Source organism: Balaenoptera borealis (genome assembly GCF_965194805.1).
Source record: "Balaenoptera borealis genome assembly, chromosome: 9".
Lineage (NCBI taxonomy): Eukaryota > Metazoa > Chordata > Mammalia > Artiodactyla > Balaenopteridae > Balaenoptera > Balaenoptera borealis.
In genome coordinates this window covers 58,361,572-58,384,029 of record NC_138873.1, presented here as the reverse complement: position 1 = coordinate 58,384,029, position 22,458 = coordinate 58,361,572, and the positions used below count along the sequence as shown (strand labels likewise).

Genomic DNA, 22,458 nt, shown 5'->3' with positions numbered 1-22,458 from the left:
AAGGTGAAAATCCCCATGGGTCCCACACCTCACTCCATCCTCAACTCACAGAGGATACTGTGGGTTGCCATATGATGGGAGAAGGGGACAGTTACTGGCATTTAATGCCCAGAGGACCAGGGAGGTTAAAACACCTGTGACATGAGTGATCGGCCATGAAACAAAGGCAGGCCTCCCCAACACGCCAATAGTGCCCTCATTGAGAAACCCTGCTAGATGAGCCCCAAACTACTCCGGTCCACATTTGAAGGGTGAGAATGCAGAAGAAAATAATACACAAGCAATTTAAATGCATACATACTACAAGTTCAATAGACTTAACAATTCCCTTTAATTTCTTTACTTTCTTTTTTCTTGATGTTAAAATGGGAATCATGTTTACTCGCCTGTCCAAAACAAATGTATTTAGCAACATTAATACACTTCAAAAGAGTGGATTTGGTTTTTTTAAATCCCATTGGTTAGGGTTTCTGATTTGCAAATTCAAGGAGAAAACCATTGGGTGGGGATCACTCCAGGGTCAAAGCTAGACTATGATAAACGTGCCCGGGGGCGCAACGCTGGGGTCGCTGGAGCCGCCCTTACCGTGGATGCTGTGGACCGAGGCGATGTGAGGCATGCTGCTCTCATAGGCTCCTCTGCTGTCCGGGGAGGCCTTGGTCAGGGGCAAGGCTGCGCGAGAGCCCCACCAGGGCTCCCTCCCCGCCTGCGGCGCTCCCAGGAAGTACCTGCCTGCCTCACACCGGCCGCCCTCGCAGGCCTGGGTGTGGAAATGCCTCTCCTCCACCAGCCTGGAGGGGTCGAGCGCGAAGCCGTAGCAGAGAGAGCCGCGTTCCGAGAACTGCCTGTAGGCGCACGACGCGTCGTGCTGAGAGCCCGGCCGGTCCGCGGGGTCCAGCAGCTGCGGGGAGGCCGCGTCTGTCAGCGGACTGCCGCCCCACTGGCTGTCGTGATCAGATTCAGATCTTTCCGCGGGAAATCCCGAGTACTGAAACCGAGAGGGTGAGAAAAGTACATTTCAAAAGAAAGAAAGAGGGCTTCCCTGGTGGCGCAGCGGTTGAGAGTCTGCCTGCCAATGCAGGGGACACGGGTTCGGGCCCTGGTCTGGGAAGATCCCACATGCCACGGAGCGGCTGGGCCCGTGAGCCACAACTACTGAGCCTGCGCGTCTGGAGCCTGTGCTCCGCATCAAGAGAGGCCGCGACGGTGAGAGGCCCGCGCACCGCGATGAAGAGTGGTCCCCACTTGCCGCAACTAGAGAAAGCCCTCGCACAGAAACAAGGACTCAACGCAGTCATAAATAAATAAATAAATAAAAGAACGTGAATTTCTAAAAAAAAAAGAAAGAAAGAAAGAAAAAAAAAAAGGCCCCAAGGTCTGAAAGCACCCTTAAGGTCATATTGGGCTTAAGGCACCAAAATAAGACTCTAGCACCACGCTGGACACCCCTGACTTGGATCACCTAGTCAGTCATGGTACTGCAAAAGACAGTCCTTGTGGCTGCTGGAAGGAGGAGATAAAACTAATAATAACAAACATGCACTGAACTAAATGCCAGGCGCTGTTGGAGGTACTTCCCGTGAATTACTCCGCATAATTCTTACAAGCGCTTAAGTGGAGATATTAGTAACCCATTATATGGATAGGCAAGCTAAGGCCCTAAGAGCAGAGATGATTTGCCCAAGACCACAGGGTGAGCAGGTGGCAGAGCAACGATTCAAACCCAAGTTCTCCATCACTACACAAATGGTACTGCCAAAGGGAGAGTCCAAGAGAGCACCATATTTTATTCCTACTGACTTTTCACATTTTTTCTTACTTAAAAAGCAATACAAAAATAAGATTTAAGGCTTCACACTGGACCGTTAGCTCTCTGAGGGCCATGCTGGATACATGGCAAGGTAGTGAATAAATGCTTAACTTAATTCAGTCTCAGTGTGACTTTGGAAAAGTCTTGCCCCATATAAGCTAGGCATGTTCACTAGGATGTGTTTCTCGCTTTCTAAAGTGAAACTTCAAATATGCACAGGTTTGTCAGGACAACACAGCTGCAGGCTGTTGTTGGAATCACGCTGCTCACCTGTTGCCAGAGTATTTGGTCAGGTGCTTGAAAGAAAACATAAAAGGCTCTGAGGACCTCCCTAGGAGGTACGCTCAGTTTGAAGTTCCTCAAGAGCCACTAAAATCAGTAATATAATCATTTCTACCAGTTTTTGGTTACCCAATGCCAAACACAATTCTAGGTACCATAGAGAGTTTACCTGCTATAATAATAATAGATGTCATTTATTGGGAACTTACTGTGTGCCCAGCAATATGCCAACTACTCACTGTATATTATATCAATGAATCCTTATAACCATCTGGACAGTAACATAGCTCCATTTTATAGATGAGGACACTGCATCACTGAGTTTTAATAAGATGCCACAGCCATCCCACAGTCTATCTGGTCTCAAAGCCTGCACTCTAAACCACAGTTTTACACTTGAGAGAAAATACTGGTAAGGAAGAGAGGAGAAAAAAAAGTGTCAACATTAGAGAGATTTCCAGAAAAGTGGCAGGAACTGCTTTACAGTCTCAGGAACCAAAATATAAATCCAAATCCATTCTACATTCTCTTTCTTACCCCCAAGAAGAAAGAGGGACAGGCACATGTGGTGGTGAGAAAGGGAGGAGGGAGAGGAGAAATTCCCAGGCTCCATTGTTCTTCACCTGTCACACACTAGTTGAGCAAATTTGACCCATGATGAGACCTTCACAGGACAAGGCAAACTCTCCCCTTCCTACTAGCCCCACCCTGAACAGGAGGAAGAATCCCCAGCTCTGCCCAACTCAGTGCAAACAGGCAGCTCCTCCGAGGGTCGCTTGCAGCCAGGGAGATGAGGTACAAGGTTCCTCTGGGGCAACTCCAAAGTACACTGATAAATACAGCATGCTCAGGACAGAGTTCCAGCCAATTCCAGGTTCAAGACTTTCCCATGACCATTTCTAATATTGCTTTAATTATTTTCCAAATGTACGTATGGACTATCAGCATATTGCATCAAGAAAAAAACCCAGAAAATATAACTTCTTTCCCGCAGGCCTGTAGGATGGACACATCGAGGCACCCCAAGCTCCATTTCTCCACCTCACACCTCCACCTGCCATCTGCCTTTTTTCTCCGTGAACACCAGCCTCTCTTTTCATAAGATGCCACCTTCACTTTCACCAAGCGGGGGTTGCCACCCTCTCTCCTTATTGAGTGGGGACCAAAGTGCTATCCATTTCCCCTTTTGGTAGCACCATCCATGTGCTTGCCTAGGAAAAATTCAGATCATCAGTGCTATTCCACGCTAGGAATTGCCCAGACTCTGCTTGTTTTTATAAAAGTATAAACCAGACCTATTTCTGAAGTACTCCAGTCAAGACTTTTGAGCCCTGTTGAGAGTGGGAAAAGCCTTCCCTGAGTGTACATGGGAAAGTGCTATTGGCGCAGCAGAGAAGAACATTCTGTCCTTCGCTGACAAAGAAAATTCAACATGAGGCAACCCTGGCGTACCTGAGGTACACATTTCAAGAGCACCCAAAGAAGAATCTGACAGATAAGCCTCTTGTCGATAATCAGGAAACCACAGCAGCAAGGGCACTGCCCTTCAAGCGGGCAGAAGTTGGGTGGTTCAGTTAGACCAAGCCCTCCCACTGCTTTAGAGGTACGGAGGAAAAGCCTAGCCGTAAACCTTTGTTTTTTAAGAGAAGGCCTGTAAACCTGAACCTGTGTGCACCATCAAAACTGTGAGCTGCGGACTTCCCCGGCGGTCCAGTGGTTAAGACTCCGTGTTTCCATTGCAGGGGGCATGGGTTTGATCCTTGGTCGGGGAACTAAGGTCCTACATGCCACATGGCACAGCCAAAACAAAAAAACAAAAAACAAACCTATGAGCCACGTCCACCCTTTAAAACAGATCACACTCTGTTAACACTACCACCTCATAATTTGACCTGAAATAGTTCAAGTGTTCATTAAGTATTTGAGAAATGAGAGAGGGCAGAAAGGGAGGAAGGCAGCCAGGCGATATATGCAGCGTGTGAATGAATGCTGCATGCGAAGCCTCCCGGTCTCCCTTGCACCTGCGTTTGCTACTTAACGACATGTACAGTCGTGGGCCAGTGATTTAATTTCTTTTGTCCCAACAGGAAAATGGTCATGATGATACTTAACCTACCAAAGCCTGAACCAGAGTTGGGACCATTTAATGGAAGAGGCACAAGGGACAGGGAGCCAAGAGGACTTGGTTCCAGGGCCATCCTTGCTAGTAACTCTCAGGGAAACCTCAGGAAAATTGCTTTACCTTTCTTAGCCTCAGCTGTAGAATGACATAGAGGGTTAGATTAGTCCTTCTTGAACTTTTCTTTCAGCTCTGATATTCTATATGATATAATAATTGTTTCCTTTCTAGTGTTGAAACATATGATCCCTATGCCTGTCCCTATATTGCACTTATTTAAAGTAGATAATTAGTTAGAACTATAATCCAAGACCAAGAATTTTTATTGTCATGATTATAAGAGAAAGGTTATGATGTCAGTTATAATTTTACTATAATGTCAATTTTCCCCCAAGTATCCCATTATGGCACAAGTTTTATAGGGATTATGAGGTCTTTTGGTCAATAAATCATTCCATTCTAGAGGCTTCTGAGCAGGAAGGATAATGGCATCCATTTGAATCTGAATCTCTTCACACATCTTCCCCCAAGAAACACTAAATTCATCACGGAGCACTGATTAAATCACACGTGACTCATGTTATCAGCATTACTAGGAGGCAGGGAATATGCCAAAGTTTAAATTACTTATAAGTTAAAAAAAAAGGGGCTTCCCTGGTGGCGCAGTGGTTGAGAGTCTGCCTGCCAATGCAGGGGACACGGGTTCGAGCCCTGGTCTGGGAAGATCCCACATACCGCGGAGCGACTAGGCCCGTGAGCCACAACTGCTGAGCCTGCGCGTCTGGAGCCTGTGCTCCGCAACAAGAGAGGCCGCGACAGTGAAAGGCCCGCGCACCATGATGAAGAGTGGCCCCCACTTGCCACAACTGGAGAAGGCCCTCGCATAGAAAAGAAGACCTAACACTGCAAAATAAATAAATAAATAAATAAGTCAGGAGCTCTTTAAAAAAAAAAAAAAAAAAAAAAAAAATTTAAAAAAAAAAAAAAAAAGAAAAAAGAAAGTCCAACAGCAGCTTCTATGAGCCTGTGGGTACAGAGAGTAGGGTACCGAGATGTTTAAGAGACTATGTGAAAAAGAGAGAGAGAGATTAGGACATAGGCAAAATGAAGACAGTCATCCTCAGAAAGAAAAAGCACAAGTGAATGCCAAAATATGAAGACAAGTCAATATTTACTGGCTCATAGTACTGGCCACAGGAAAGGGACTCAAAACCAAGCAAAATCCAAAGTGGCAGCCTCAGACAAGTGTCATTTCCATAAAAGAAGACTAGCATCTAGAATGTATAAAGAACTTCCCAAACTCAACAATAAAAAACTAAAATGTGCACAAGACATGAAGACACATTTCACCCAATAGGTAAAGAGATGACAAATAGCCACATGAAAAGATGCTCAACATCATTAGCAATTAGGGAAATGGAAAATTCAAACCACAATGAAATATCACCACATACCTATTAAACTGGCTAAAATAAAAAATAGTGACAATACCAAGTACTGACAATGATGAAGGAAAACTGGCTCACTCATGCGTTGCTGGTAGGAACGTAAAATGGCATAGCCCCTCTGGAAAACAGCTTAGCACTTTCTAAAAAACCTAAATGTGCAACTACTGTATGCAATCCTGGAAACTTTTTCCAGAGAAATGAAAATTATACTCATATAAAAACCTATAGGGACTTCCCTGGTGGCGCAGTGGTTAAGAATCTGCCTGCCAGTGCAGGGGACACGGGTTTGAGCCTTGGTCTGGGAACATCCCACATGCCGTGGAGCAATGAAGCCCGTGTGCCACAACTACTGAGCCTGCGCTCTAGAGCCCGCGAGCCACAACTACTGAAGCCTGTGCACCTAGAGCCTGTGCTCTGCAACAAGAGAAGCCACCGCAGTGAGGAGCTCACGCACGGCAATGAAGAGTAGCCCCTGCTCGCTACAACTAGAGAAAACCCACGTGCAGCAACGAAGACACAACACAGCCAAAAATAAATAAATAAATAAATTTATTTAAAAAAAACAAAAACCTATACATGAATGTCTATAACAACATGTATTCCCACTTCCAGGTCCTCTTTAACTGTTCCCTTTCTTTTTAAAATTATTATTATTATTATTATTTATTTATTTATTATTTATTTTTGGTTGCATTGGGTCTTGTGCTGAGCGTGGGCTTTCTCTAGTTGTGGCGAGCGGGGGCTACTCTTCGTTGTGGTGCGCGGGCTTCTTATTACAGTGGCTTCTCTTGCTGTGGAGCGTGACTCTAGGTGCACGGGTTTCAGTAGTTGTGGCACACTGGCTCAGTAGTTGTGGCTTGTGGGCTCTAGAGCACAGGCTCAGTAGTTGTGGCGCACAGGCTTAGTTGCTCCACGGCACGTGGGATCTTCCCGGACAAGGGCTCGAACCTGTGTCCCCTGCATTGGCAGGCGGGTTCTTAACCATTGCACCACCAGGGAAGCCCAAAATTATTTTTAATTGTGGTAAAATACACATAACATAAAACTTTCAATCTTACCCATTTTTGTGGCATTAAGTATATCCACATTCCTGTGCAACCATCACCACCACCCATCTCCAAAACTATCTTGCAAAACTGAGTCTCTACTCGTTAAACAATAACTCCCCATTTTCTCCAGCACCTAGAAACCACCAAGCTGCTTTCTGTCCTTCTGATGCTGATGTCTTCCTGACAGAGGAAAAACAAACGAGCCCCACGAACCTCCAACCTGGCTTGGTGTTGGGGGTTCCCAGAACCTAACCACCTCAGAGATCTTTCTGAAGCTCTCATCTAATCATGTCATTCTCTTGCTTAAAAACTTTCTTCTTTTTTTCTGTCTTTCTGTCTATGCATCAAATAGCATGGTGATACCACCTACATAAAGCTGAAACTATAGGAGATACAAGGAGAAATATCCTAATAATAAGAGACTAAGACACCAGTCTCAGTATAAGACAAATAAAGCAGGTTAAAAAAACAAAAAACAGAAAACAAAAAAAGCTACAGAAGACTTAAAAAACAAAATCATAAATGTTATGGCTATATATCAAACTTGATATATAAATATAATAAAGAATAATAATAAAGAATAAACCTCAGCATACATGACTAATCATCAAAATTGATCAAATATTAGGTTACAAAGAAAATTTCAGTAAATTTCACCAAGTAGAAATATTATAAACAACACTCTCTGACCACAATGAATAACAAATAGAAATTAAGAACAATTAAATAAACAAAAAAACCCAAAAAACCCTTCCACCTGAAAAAAACAAAACTATTAACTTCTGGGGAAAATAGGCAAATAAACCATAAACTACAGAATTTCCAGGAAAAGGATAATGAAAATACTATATATCTGGATTTATGGGATATATAGCTTTAGATACCTAAATCAATAAAAATGAAAGAATAAAACTAAATTCAATTCTCATTCAAAAGCTAGAAAAATAGCAAAAGAAACTAAAAGAAAGCACAAGGAAAAATGGTCAAAAGACATAAACAGACTATTCACAAAAAATATTAAAATAGCCTTAAACATATGAAAAGATGTTTAACTTTTGAATAAGATAAATGCAAATTAAAACACTGAGATACTATTTCTTAACCATCAGATTAGCACACGTTCAAAAGCTCGACAACATGTTGTTTGGCAGAGTGTGGAGAACGAGGTACTCCCTCCCATGCATCGGTGGTGGAAATGAAAACTGATACAGCCGCTATGGAGGGGAATTTGGCAACAGCTAACAAAAACGGCAGTTTCCCGCTTCTAAGAAACCATTACACCAGGCAATATACATGGAAGTAGTAAGGTGTCGTTAAAGAGGCATCATACATGGAACCTATTATAAGATGGTTCAGAAGAAATAAATAATGAGGGCAGATGGGAAAAGACACAGAGAATATGATAAAGCAAATACGGCAAAATGTTAAGCCCTGATGAACCTAGGTTTAGTAGGCAAAAATACTTTATTGTTCTTGCAACTTTTCTTTATGTATAAAATCTTTTTTTTTTTCTTGGCCGTGCCACATGGCTTGCAGGATCTTAGTTCCCCAACCAGGGATGGAACCCGGGCCCTGGCAGTGAAAGCACCAAGTCCCAACCACTGGAATGCCAGGGAATTCCCTCAAAGTACATGTTTTAAAATAAAAAATCCTACATAGCAAACATATCTTATTTTTATAGAAATGATTAGGGAAAAGGCTATTTTTGTAAAAACATTTTTTTCTGAAGAAATAGAGACATGCTCTGATAAAGCTATAATTTAATTACATATCTTTGTTTTCATTACTGATGATTAATATTTTGTGCATAAAAAATGTAATTTTAAGTTATCAACTAGGGATTCCAGTAGAAACAGCACTGAACTCAAATATGGGAGGACCCTGATCTATTACATCCAACATGACTTGTACAAAAGATCACCTCCTGTGGGCTTTGATTTTTCCATCTGCAGAATAGGAACAGACTACCTGCATTATATGATTACAGGGAAGATCAAATAAATAATATGTATCAAAGTACTCTTAGGGCTTCCCTGGTGGTGCAGTGGTTGAGAATCTGCCTGTCAATGCAGGGGACACGGGTTCAAGCCCTGGTCTGGGAAGATCCCACATGCCGCGGAGCGACTGGGCCCGTGAGCCACAACTACTGAGCCTGCGTATCTGGAGCCTGTGCTCCGCAACAAGAGAGGCCGCGATAGTGAGAGGCCTGCGCACCGCGATGAAGAGTGGCCTCCGCTTGCCACAACTAGAGAAAGCCCTTGCACAGAAATGAAGACCCAACACAGACATAAATAAATAAATTAATTAATTTTTTTAAAAAAGTACTCTTAAAAATGCAAATGTTACAGATATGTGTGTATCATGTTAAGGTGCTTGATTAACGACTTTCACTTTGGTAGACAGGAATAGTTATATCACCATCTTGTAAAAATGATTTTTTTCCCTAGACTGTATTATCTAGAGCAGGGCTCCCCAACCCCCAGGCCGCGGACCGGTACCAGTCCAAGGCCTGTTAGGAACCGGCCGCACAGCAGGAGGTGAGCAGCGGGCGAGCGAGTGAAGCTTCACCTCTGCTCCCCACCGCTAGCATTACCATCTGAACCATCCCCCGCCCCAGGCACCCTCCATCCGCAGAAAAACTGTCTTCCACGAAACCGGTCCCTGGTGCCAAAGAGGTTGGGGGCCGCTGATCTAGAGGCCATATTTTCAGTCCCATCCTACAGGCACGCCAGAGATAAAACATATATGTTAAAGGATAAAGAAATCCACATCTCTTCTGAAGAAAAGGGAACCCTTGTACACTGTTGGTGGGAATGTAAATTGGTGCAGCTACTATGGAAAACAGTGTGGAGGTCCCTTAAAAAATGAAAAATAGAACTACCATATGATCCAGCAATGCCATTCCTGAGTATACATCTGGGAAAAATAGAAACTCTAATTTGAAAAGATACTTGCACCCCAATGTTCATGGCAGCATTATTTACAATAGGCCAAGACATGGAAACAACCCAAATGCCCATCAACAGATGATCTGTTTAAGAAAATGTGGTGTATATTTACAATGGAATATTACTCAGTCATAAGAAAGAATGAAATATTGACATTTACAGCAACATGGATGGACCGAGAAAATATCATACTAAGTGAAGTAACTCAGACAAAGACAAATATTATATGATATCACCTATATGTGGAATCTAAAAAATAATGCAAATGAATCTATATACAAAACAGAAACAAACTCACAGACATAAAAAACAAATTTATGGTTACCAAAGGGAAAAGGCGGTGGGGGGGGGATAAATTAGGAGTATGGGATTAACAGATACAAACTACTATACATAAAATAGATAAGCAACAAGGATTTACTGTATAGCACAGGGAACTATATTCAGAATCTTATAATAAACTATAATGGAAATAATCTGAAATATATTATATACACATATAACTGAATCACAATTGTTGTACATCTGAAACCAACACAATATTGTGAATCAACTATACTTAAATATAAAAATTTTAAAAAGGAAATCAACATCCCAGCTGCAAAAAGAAATCAGGCCACTGGCCAATCACTTAAACATTAGGGCCTTTTCTTCCAAATGCTCTGATTTTCAAAGTTGAACTGCTCTTTGGTACCAACGATTCTTATCACTTAAACTTTGACTAAAAGCCCACAGATCTGTTTTAAGGGTGGAGAGAGAGTGACACTCATGATCGATCAGCTAGCTGGAACCTGTGGTTGGTTCTCCTAGCAATTGTTGATATCTAGACTACTTTCAGGTAAAACAAAATCACATTTTAGGAGCTATAGAATATCTGCTCTTCTTCTTTTGAAAAGGTAACAACACTTCCTCCTCTGTTTAAAGCTAAAAAACTGAATGATTTGATTCCCTATTTTAATTAGGTTACATCAACAAAGAAAGTTCACTGAAACTAATTTCTGGTTAATTTTGCGGAAACCTCTGTTTCTCTTTCTTAGAAAAGTTGTTACTATTATGAATACTCTGCACCTTAATTTACCCTTATTTCTTATTTAAAATTTAATTTTCAAAACAGGCTTTCATGTTGGTAAATTTAAAAATGAGTCAGGGGACTTCCCTAGCAGTCCAGTGGTTAAGACTCCGCACTTCCACTGCGGGGGCCGCGGCTTCCATCCCTGGTCAGGGAACTAAGATCCCACGTGACGCACGGCCGAAAAAAAAAAAAAAAGAGTTAGATGAAGGATGCCCTGGTTCTAATAACTATGAAACCAAATGCCACCCACCAAAGGTGGGCTAACGCTGACCGGCAAAGAGCTTGGATGCCTGCCAGAAATGGATGTCAGATGCCAGCCGCATCCCCCAGCTCCTCTCTGAGATTCAGGGCTCATGAAAGAATCATTCTTTCTAGAAGAGACTGATACCTCATCCGGTTAAAGGTCTGAGCCATCAGCTGGGGTTTTATATGCATTCAATGGGAACTATTTATAATAATTCATTCTATGATTCATTCTAATATTTACTGAGTACCTAGTATTTGCAAGGCAGTGTGCCAAATGATGTGAGAAATACAGCCCCACCTTCAAGGTGTTCATATTAGGAGGGGTATAAATAACCCACAGAACATAACGTTAATACAAGTTAAAAAATGGCAAGGGCCTGAACGAAGGAAAAGACAGTACCGTTTAGGAGTTCAAAGAAGGGAGTTATTACTCTCTTTTAACGCTGTAGCTGCTTGGGAAGGGAAAATGAACTATGACTAAGAGGTAATTTACCATATGATTTGCCTATGCTAACTAATGCCCATGACAATAACAATAGCCACCCTTATCAAATACTTGCTATGCTCTGGTCACTATACTGAGATCCCACAGACATTATCTTATTAAATGCTCACAACATTTTAAAAGTATCATTAATCCCTTTACTGATGCAGCAAATGAAGCTCAAAAAAAACACACCAAAAAACAGAACTGCCCAAGTTCACATGATTAGGAAGTTTAAGAGGAGAGATGCAATTCCAGAACCCTTACTCCTTCCAGAATCCTGGACTCATCTAGACTTAGGTACCTAGATAACAAAGACAGCAGTGTCCTACCCTCTATGCAGGAATGGATCCCAGGTCCCCAAGCATGTTCTTACGAAGTGGGTTCTCTCCAACCTCTACACTCCAGTAGGCCAACACCACACAGCCTCGGTTACGTCCTCATAGCACTGAAGCGTTCTTCCACCACAATTACAGCACCGATATTCCCCTTTTGAAAACAGTCATGAGATTCGTTCCTGCCTCAAGAGCATGTTACAGACAGGTGCTCTGCATTCATCTGGATGTGGCAGCAGCAAGCCAACTGAGGAAAAATGCCAGATGTTCCAACAATAGATGCTACAGTTATCTATTTTTATTCTGGCAGCTCACTGAGTTTTTTATTTTTATCATTTTTAGCTGTAAAATATAGAGAGAGACCCTCTTGTGGTAAAGTCCTGTTTTCCATGAAAAACTTTCACTCTATCAGGCATGAGCAGCTTCCCTCTTGATTTGTATCTGAACCATGAGAAAAAACATCACAGATGCAGACTGCATTGTACTAAGAACATATGCATGCTTTTAAATCACTTTTATCTTACTTTTTACTAATGTAACCCTGAAACATAAAATATGTCCTTTTTTTTTTTTTTTTTTCCATTCACTGTTACGGGAAGAACAGATGGTAAAAGGGTTAGATTAAAGTAATACAGCATGTCCATTAAAATAACCCCCACTGCTGGGGATGCTTCCCTTGAACAGGAGTCGTGTTTACTGTAAAGAACAGCTTTGGCTTACACACACTGGAAATTGCCGGGGGTCTTCTCGACAATAAACATAAGGGTAAGAGAAAAACTAAGGTCAAAATCAAATGCATTTTAAAATGACAGTTATGCAAATTATTTTGCTAATCTGGGAGGCTGACTGAAAACATTTGCCTGTGATACTGTAACTCAACAGCAGTCAGATAATAGATTCCATTTCTAACTTGAAAAATTTTACTACCTAGAAATTGTAAGGAAGGAAACCTTCAAGAAAAATTAGAGAATGCATTTTAAAAGAAAAAAATATCAATCTTGAGTCACATTCCAGAGTCAAGGATGGCTTCACTAGAGGAACGGAGCAATAAATACTTCCATTTACACTATAAATAATTAGAAAGCAAATACTGATTCAAAATTCAATTATTAAAAATTTTAAATATTTTGGCCATTTCTTCCCTCATTTTAGAAAATGGTATAAATTGTCATCTTCTCAAAATCAATTTTTAAGAATGGTTCACAAGATTTTCACTCATTATTGTTATGATTTGCTCCACTTATAGTATAATCTGTGATTTATTGTGATGTTGTTTTTACCTTTAATCCACATTTTAGTTATTTTTAGCTCAAAGAATATTCTGGTGAGAAATCTTTCATACCTGTAAGTTCCTGATATATTTCATGAAGTAGAAACATGAGAAGTTTTTTAATATGCCTCAAGTGTGGTTTGAAATGTCTTAGGGCTTCTCTTAATCCACCCCCCCACAGTTACAAAAATGTTCCTGGGATTTGGTTCACTCATTTTTCTCACAGAAAAGTAAGCATAGTCGACATCTCATTGGCTGTCAGGGTGACATGCAGCTGGAAGGGAATCAGCACTCGGAACCAGAGGCCAGTTTTCCTCCAGTGTAACTCTATAAGGACTCTCCTATAGGGTTCCATATGGAGAGAGCTGTTCCCAACCATGAAATCCACAATCCACATCCTCTTATAAATCCGAAGGTAAAGTCCTAAAGGCTGGCAGGCATCTTCATTGCCCTGAAGATTTTAAACAGGTAATAAACATTTAATTAGGCCCTTTTTGTCCTGGCACACACAGCTGTAAATGATCAAGAATATCCCAACTTGCATAGGTAATACAGAAATGGCTCTAGCCCATTGGATAAATCCTGGGTTTCCAGGACCAGTAGCACTAGTTTTAATGGTAATCTTCCATGATGGGCTTTGAGCATAAGCCAGAACCACATCCATCTTTTCACTGATACTCTGACTCACTCTCTGATTTTTCACATATAAGTGGCAGATTAGATGGGCTTGAATTAGATGGATGCAGGTGGTGCCACCTGCTCCAACCCCTTACTGCTGCTTTATTTGGCCTTCCATTGGTTTATTCTGAGTTTGGACAAAGGACGGCTGCCCAAGCTGCTCTTGGCAGTGTCCTAGAACTGGGCCAACAGATTGGCATGCGTATCACCGGCCTTCTGCGTACTGAAAGAGGAGATCTATCAGATTTGTAATTTTGTAAAAAGAAATTGAAGCTCAAAGGCCCTCTACCGAGTTAATCAATTTCAAACTGGTGTCTGTAAATGGAAGGATGGATCTACCTTCTCATCTTCTAAGCCAAGCACAGTAAGATAATAAGGAAAACTAAAAGAGCATAAACTATCTATTAAATAATATACATCCAGACCTTGACCTTCCAGGAAAACACTGCAATTCAGTGCACTACAATATGCTTAAAGAAGTTTCCTAAAAATCTGTGAAAGATGGAAGAATTAAAGAAATCTCAATTTCTTAGACAAAGATATCCAAATCCAACTTCCTTAACTCTACAAAGTTCCCATTATGAGTGGGTTAGATCCCACCAAGCACTGTCAAATAAGGCATTGCTCTCTTTAATTTCACTATTCAGTTTTAATAAAATTTGATTTTATAGGTTTTGTTAAAGTAAATTTCCCCAGGCACATTTTGATGGTGGATTCAGCCATTCCCCCCTTCTCCTCTGTTCAGCTGCGGAGCAGAATCACAAATTCCAGCCTTCATTGCCATTAAGCCAGAAGCAGAGGCGTTCCATTTGATTTAGCACAGCTGCTTCGCCCATTGCTCAATGTCGTTTTGGACACTAACTCTCCCCTAGATCCAAACCATCCTACATTATGAAACGGAGATGTGTTTAACATGAATTACGCCTTATAGCCAGGGATCTGGGGGGATGAGAGGTGGGCTGCAGCTGTGCTTTGGTGGGTGGGTAGGATTTAAGAAGCTCAACAGGAAAGGTGTCCTTAGGGCGAGTACACAGCTAGAATGGAGAATTGATGTGGTGGGGCTAGAGGTGGCTGGAAGAGGCAAAGACGTAGCCTGGGCCGATTGTGGAGATCAGACTCCATACTATAACCAACACTGAGCCTCTGTAGGTTTTTAAGTAGGGCTTGGGGTGGGAGGTGGGGGGTACACGATGGAAATGATATTTCAGGAAGCTTACTCTGGCAGGAATGCTCAGAGACTGAAAGGACAATAAGGAGGGATGAAGTAGTCTAAATGTGATGTCCTGTTCGGAAGAGCCTGGGACGGGACAAAGACAGTGGGGATTGGGTAGAGGAGGAGCTAAGGGTCAAGACACACCATGAAGGAACATGACCCCCACAAGGTCTTTTGTGTTCAAAGGTCAAAAACCAAACCAACTAAACAAAGAAACCAAAAATTTAAGACTTTTCCCTTTCTTATGGAAGAAATCTATCCCTCCTAGATATAAAGGTGTAGCACTGAAAATGCACATACATTATTAAAAGAATAAGAGAGTGATCTAGAAAGTGTCTACTGATCATGGAAGTGGGCCCTGGAACTAGGGCTGAGCCCATAAACAAAGACAGGTTCTTGAGATGGAAGACAGAGCCAAATGGCATTTCCTGTATAGACACTCACCTCAGGGCAATTATTTTGTAACCAAAACACACACATACACACACAGAGGTAATATCAGTTGTCACCTCTCTCCATTGTTGCAATGGAGATCACAGTGGAGACATGGAGACTAGAAAGCCCACTTCAGGACAGGATGTGGATGGTTCTCTTCCCTAGAATGTGAGCCAAAGAGTGCTCATTCAAAGTTTTACTCTTGAAAGAGCCTCTAGATTCTACCACATGTAATTCCCCCTCAGCTGGTAGGTGTTTGATTTGTACTGCAAGATTTTGCATTTGTGAAACCATTCTTAGGTTGTTTTTCATGTGTATCTTTTGCCTCTTTACATAGGTTATAAATTCCATAGTAGCAGAATATTTTCCCTACTTGGGGTTTTTATGTCTCTATAGGCAACCAGCTAAGTATCTGCATAATTTTTTAATGTATTTACTTATCCATTCATTCATTTCATTAACATTTAGCGAGTGAATATGTGGAGGACACCGTACTAGATGCTGGGGCAAGGTTGGGGGTGGGTATGAAGTGGACATGGTTAACTACTTTCAAAGATATTATAGTCCAAGAGAGGAGATCTGACATATCTAGAACGCAGTAGAAGATAGATTGTTATAAATGGAGGCACAAAGGAGAAATATAACTCAGTTATATTTCATGAAAGAGGCAGCATTCAATCCAGGCCTTAGAAGATAGTCAGAATTTTGAAAAAATAGAGGCCATGCAGGCAGAAATAAATGCATAAGCACAAGCATGGAAGCAGGAAAGGAAAAGGTGTTCAGCAACTAGTGAGCAGAGAAGTCTGGCCAGATCAGAGGGTGCAGGTAATTTAGGATCCAACTATAGGTGACCTTGAGTGACAGCTAGGACTGTGGCAAGTCTCCAAACACTGATCAGTGTGGTCTTTTATGGTCAATCTGAGAAGCAGGGAAGACTGGAGAGGAAAATTTCCCAAAGTGGAGAGAAAATTAAGATGTGCTGCACTCCTCCAGAGTGAGGGAGCTCCTGGGACACAGGCAATGGGAGAAGAAGGGTAAATGGGTGAGGGGGGGAAAGCACAGCTAGAGCTGGAGCATGAGTCTGGTCCTTGAGGGGGCACCCAAGGGATTCAGGGCTTTATTAACTCTCAACCTGCAGCTCACTGCAAACCTTGCAAATAGGAATAAATTTGAACCTGCTGGAAACTCCCCATGGCATGAAGGTCTCTAAGCTTAGAGGCTATTGGTTCTCTCACTGTCAGCCCCCCAACTCCCTCCTCCAGTTCACTGCTGGAAGGACTGGTGAGCCCCCAACACACACCACCATAGCTACGCCACTGCCATCACACACCTTTATCACATACATACTATGCTGTGTTTAAATTATCCGTTTACATTTTTATCTCCCCCACTGAATCTGTAAGCCTCTGTGGAAAGGGCTGTATACCCAGGTCATCTCATCTCTCCTCTGTTTCTTTATCCACCTATCTTATCAACTTCACCTTGGTGGGCTCATCTGTCAGTTCATTTACCCACTCACTCAATATGTCCTAAGGGCTTTTGGGTGCCCAAGGCAATCTTGTTATCAAGGGCAACATCTCCTGTCCTCAAGGATCTTAAAGTCTCCATTTACTGCCTCCAAATTTTCTTCCTTTCATCTTCTAATTTTTGCAAAGTCTCATTCATTCCACTTTTTTTCATTTTTTTCTTCTCATTGGTCTTTTCTTATTCAATGAAGTCCTGCTGCCTAACATATAAATCTAATATGACTAAATACAGGCATCTGTTCATTTAAATTTGTGTGAGATTTGTCATCATTGGATTCTCACTATTGGGAATGCATTTTACACAACACGTATCATTATATATTGTATGTTTCAGTAAACACCAATGAAACTGTTGTTTGCGATATCTGCCTCCTTGAGTAAACTATTTAGCAAGAAAGTATATCATCTTTTGGTCCTATTTCAAATCCTATATACCTAGTTATCTACCATAAATAGTTACCTTACCTTTACCAATATTGGAGCACTATTGTGCTCCCAAGCAAGGTGAAGGACAAAGAAGTTCCCTGTAATGGCAGGTAGGCTGTCCTAGAAACAATCACTTTTGCCCGGTCCCATTGTTATTTCCTTCCATCTCATCACCCTTTCTATCCATCACACCTCCTAAAATGTCACCTTTCTCTGCAGACTCCCTTAATCAGACCATTCCTTTACCTTGCACATCCCCTCAGCAAATTTGTGTGTGCTTTTTAGCAGACTTCACTGGCCTATTTCAAACAAGGCCCCAGGTTCCTCCTGAAACCCATGTGGCTGAGTGAAGAGAGAGAAGCAGGGTAGTGGAAGGTAAATTTGGGGGTATAAGGCAGCTGATTAATGGGGAGTCTGCCCCTCCCCCAACCATGTGCCAAGGGAATGAAAAGGCAGACGCAGGGGCCTGGAGGTCCCATGACCAACCACATCTTACAATTCCTGTCTAAAATGTTGGTCTTGCCTCCCCAGTGAGACCATGGACATGGTTCCTTAAGGGCCCACCTTTAGCATTTTAGTGCACATAATAAATATTTAACTAAATGCAAGAGTTGGTAAAAATCAAAGTACAAATCTGTAACACAGAGGTCTCACCTTGCTGAGTGAAGTGCCTTCTAAAATAATACTTAGAGGTTTATTTATGAAGACAATCTAAAAAGACCATAACGGTCCACTTTAATAATCTCCTGATATTTCTATAGAAGAGAAGATATCTGAAGTTTAGACATGGCCAGAAAATATAAACAAGCCTGTAGTGTAAGAAGTTCAGAGAAGATAACCTCTTTTTTTTTTTTTTTTTTTTGCATGATGCATTAAAGTTTTTGTCGTTGTTAATGGTTAAGGATTACATGTTTTCATGTAACATATAAAACATGAAATGAAGGGACATCTATCCTGGTAGAGATAAAATTACTATGTGTAAGGGAAAACTACACTTAAGAAATTCTTGGTCCTTCTTTTCTCTGTAGCCTAAAAAGTCAGCATAGCAGTCACTGATGTATTTTTTTGAGGTCAGAAAGACCCTTTGCAGGGAGAGAGTTTCTACCTTCACCAAAAGGAAACCAGATTGCTGGCAGTGAAAATTAAGAGGGTTCTGTGGGATTATTTAAGGTAACAGATGTGAAGTTAAACCTGCAAGTGTTACAGTGTATCTGTAACAAGAGATTAAATATTTTCAGATTGCAGAAGCATACACAGTTTTATGCATGCACTGTTATTACAGAATTATATAGTGTATTGCTTATTACTGACTAGGGAAAAAGCAAGAGGAGGGCAGAATGATGCAATAAAACCGGAGGGCACGCACTGTCTCTAATAAACGTAACAACTATAAACATGCCAAGAGGAGAAGTTTAAAAGGAAACTGGAATCAGGAGGCAATTTATTCATGATTGACATGGCTAAACTATGGCAAAATAACTTCCAACTGTATTAGAGTAGCCATGACTAGTTCCATAAAAACAGGTGAAAGAGACTCTAGCAATTGCTGCTAACAATTGCTAGAGATAAGATCTGAAAAATAAATTCTATAAGCTCAATATTTCTAATTCAACAGAACTGTGAAAAAATAAGTTGCTATTTTCATGAATATAAACCCAATAACAATAAAATACAACTGTCATAGTGGTAAGATAGCTCTACAGCAGCACAGTAGCTAGCTGCAGAATCTTTGGAAGTTATCTATAATATTTCTTACAACAATTTTTCCAAAACCATTCAAAACAATTCTATTTTGACCTCTCTTGTCCCGAGTAATACATAGAGGTACAAAGGTGATTCAGTCTTTCATTAAGTGACTATAATATAGTCAAGTTATTCCCAAGGGCATCTCATACCAGGAGGGGACCTGAAAGTTCATCTACTACTGCAGACAAACTTGGTGGTGGCAGTGCATTACAATCTGTGCATGTCTCACGTCTTCAAATAAGGGTACCTAGATAATTCCAAAAAGCAATGTTGCTGTTTGCCATGCTTTGAACGTCTGTTAGAAATTTCTAGATATGCCTAATACATAATAGAGCAAAGAGCCTAATAAGTAATATTGATAGAATCATTAAATCACCATTTCATAACTAATAAAAGGCACAAGATGTTACCCTACAAGCTCAATTTTGCTCTGGAAATGGCCTCTTGAAAAATCTGAGGAGAATTTGCATGGTAAAAACATGTAAACATGGAAATAACAAAAAATAAAAGATTTTCTCTTTTATTTTTGAGAAGAGGCAAAAGCATTTAAAATTAAATACCATGCAAAGCTTGACCATTCAGTGAATAGAAATGTATTTATTATGGGTCTGTTAAAATATAAAGGGAAATTCAGTGTAAGTGTGTCATTAACTAAAAAATATAAGCTTTAAAATATAATTTCAAAATAAATCTATAATGATCAAAATACATCTACGATGAGAAGAACAAGCAACCAAGGATAAAAATAATTTTATTCATCCTTCCTTTACAATGCTTTTTACTTCAGCTGAGAACTTCAGCTCAGACCTTCCTAGACTCACATCAAGACTACTAAAATGAGTATCCCGAGTAGTCTGCCTTGCTTCCGCCACCTTAATGCTCTCATTTCCTGTTCAAAACCTTTACTGGTTTTCCACACAGCAAAATCTAAACTCCTTAGCCTAGTAGATATTGGCACTAATCAATGAATGCTTCCAAACATATAACCCCTTGGCCTTATCCACAGGGACCTACCCTACCCCACTTCACCCGCAGGCCCAGTCACACTAACAGTGTGTTCCTGCATCTCTTCAGAATCTTGGTCTTTCTGAAGTGTCCTCTCCTTTCCCTTATGTGCATATACCTGAATTCTACCCTCAAACCCAGGTCAACACCCTCCCCGGTCATCCAGGCTGACACCACTCCTAAAGCCTTTTGTATACATCATCTTCTATACACTCCTTATCCTAGTATATAACTTATCATTCCAACTGTACTGCAACACTTAAGGGCATTTCTTATACCACTTCTTTATATTCTATCACCTTCTACCCAACACCTACCCTCTACCCTCATTCATCACAATGGCCAGTGTAGCATCTTTCTGATGTAGGCACTCAGCTAGCATTTACTGAGTCTAAGACACATAAGAGCAATGATGCAAGAAAACTGAAGAATAAGTACTCCTTAATAATATAAGGGCAATTTGGACCAAATAAGACTTTTGAGAAGGTAAATTATTTTTTTTCTTTAAAATTTCTGAGGATTTAGAATCCAAGATGGTACTGAGTTGTTTTCTTCCAGCAGAAACAGATGAGTTTGCCCTGGATGTCAGGCTTTTCCACTGTGTCCCCAGAGGACCCTCTGCTCACCCCATGACAATTCACTGCAAAGACTGTTCCTTTTTCTGTCTACACAAGTGGCTCCTTGAAAGCAAAGACTGTGTTCCATTTCTGATTTCTACATATTAGTAGCCCATGTACTAGAAACTCAGTCAATGATTGACCTAGCACCATGATTATCTAAAGCAAACATAATTAAAGAATAACCTTTACTAGGCACATAAATGTTAAGTGAACTTAATTCATGACTGAGATTTCAAATGAGACATAGGGCCAAAATTCTAAGGATTACATTTATATAAGTATTAATCACAAAAATGAACACAAAAAAGTCAAGAGAAACCCTATGTTGATATATGTGTGTGCATGTGACTGATTTTTATAGATACATCATAGAATATTTCTAGAAGAAACCACCATTTTGGAGAGGGAAAAGGAGGAAACAGTGGGTGATTTTCTACTTTCCACTCTTCTGTATTGCTTTTTTTTAAAACTATGAAACATGTACAACTTTCAAATTAACTCCTCCCCACATAAACCCAAGGAGCAGTCTAATGGCAGTTAAAACATTTTTTTTTAAATGTGTAGGTAGTCTACAATTAGAGTAAACTAAAGAAATTTTAGACTTAAGAGCTGAGCATGAAAGAAAACATAGGCAATGAGGTTTTGGAAGTCCAGTGGGGAGATTTTGTTTTTGTGGCTTAATTTCTATATAACAATGGATAAACTCCTTCTTATCTTAGTATTTCCTAATTTAAATTCTCCTTTCATCTAAGTGTCCAGCACTCTTATCCATATAAGGATAGAATTACCCAAAGGAGTAATTCATCCTTCCAAGTAATAAAAAGACACAGTAAAACTCTTTTCCCAAGGTACAAGATAGTAATAAGAAAAGCTGCTCAGATACTCAATAAAAAGAAGCAACTCCTCCTCCACAGTGACTTGAACTAAAATGCACTTTATAAGTAACGTGCTCAGTCCTCATAACAGAAGGTGTACACTGAAAAATGTCCAGGCATCACACATCTACTCCCCTCCCTTTTGTCAGGGTAAAGAAATTTGGTCTCTGTGGCACCAGACATCAGTCCCTTGGGGCCCATGATCTTCTCACCTTTGCACAGCAAGCTGCTAAAATAATCTAGCAAATAGTAGCTTTTTAGTGACCATTAGTTCAATGAATGACATTTCCTCAAGCAGTACCCACTTGTAGAAGTCAACAGAATAGTATAGCTCTAATAAGTAAGAAAATAATAGTTTCTGGACCCACTGGTTTGCCATTTTTACTTTAAAAAATATATTTAGAAACATAAATGATAAAGACCACCTTGATGAAATGCCTCCGAATTCAGTTTGGTTTAATACTAGCCCAGGAATCATCTCCTGAGTTACTCTAATGAACTGCAGGAATTTGGATGTGGCACCCTTAAAGGTGGAGGTGGTCATGGGGTATGGAGAGTGGGAAATCCTCAGTTCTGTCCCACTTCCTTCAGGCCAGGAGAGAGTTGTCCCTACACCTTGACACAGACAAGTTTCTATATCTCAGTGGCTAATGAAGAAAGACATTCTTTTTTTCCTTCTGAGCATCAGGACTCATCTTTGTACCTTGCAGTGTCTCTGGAATACCTCCTCTGGGTCTCATCAGCTCACCACCTTGCAAAGATGAGAAGAGGGTTGCTTTTTCTACCACTCCTGCCATCTGGAAGACGCTCTTTGTTTCATTCCTCCCCATAAATAGTCCATCTGTGCTCAAATCTCATGGTGAAATGTATC

The 22,458-nt window shown here is 40.8% G+C and overlaps 1 protein-coding gene across 7 annotated transcripts in view; it reads right to left on the bottom strand.

Annotated features, from left to right (window-relative positions):
- The window catches only part of SIM1 (SIM bHLH transcription factor 1), a 95,462-nt gene that overhangs the window by 9,620 nt on the left and 63,384 nt on the right, over positions 1–22,458 (bottom strand). For all 7 annotated transcript variants that reach the window (XM_082405230.1, XM_082405228.1, XM_082405229.1 and 4 more), the window contains one exon: positions 586–988. In XM_082405230.1, coding sequence (XP_082261356.1) covers positions 586–988 — 403 coding nt within the window. The remainder of the gene's footprint in view (positions 1–585; positions 989–22,458) is intronic.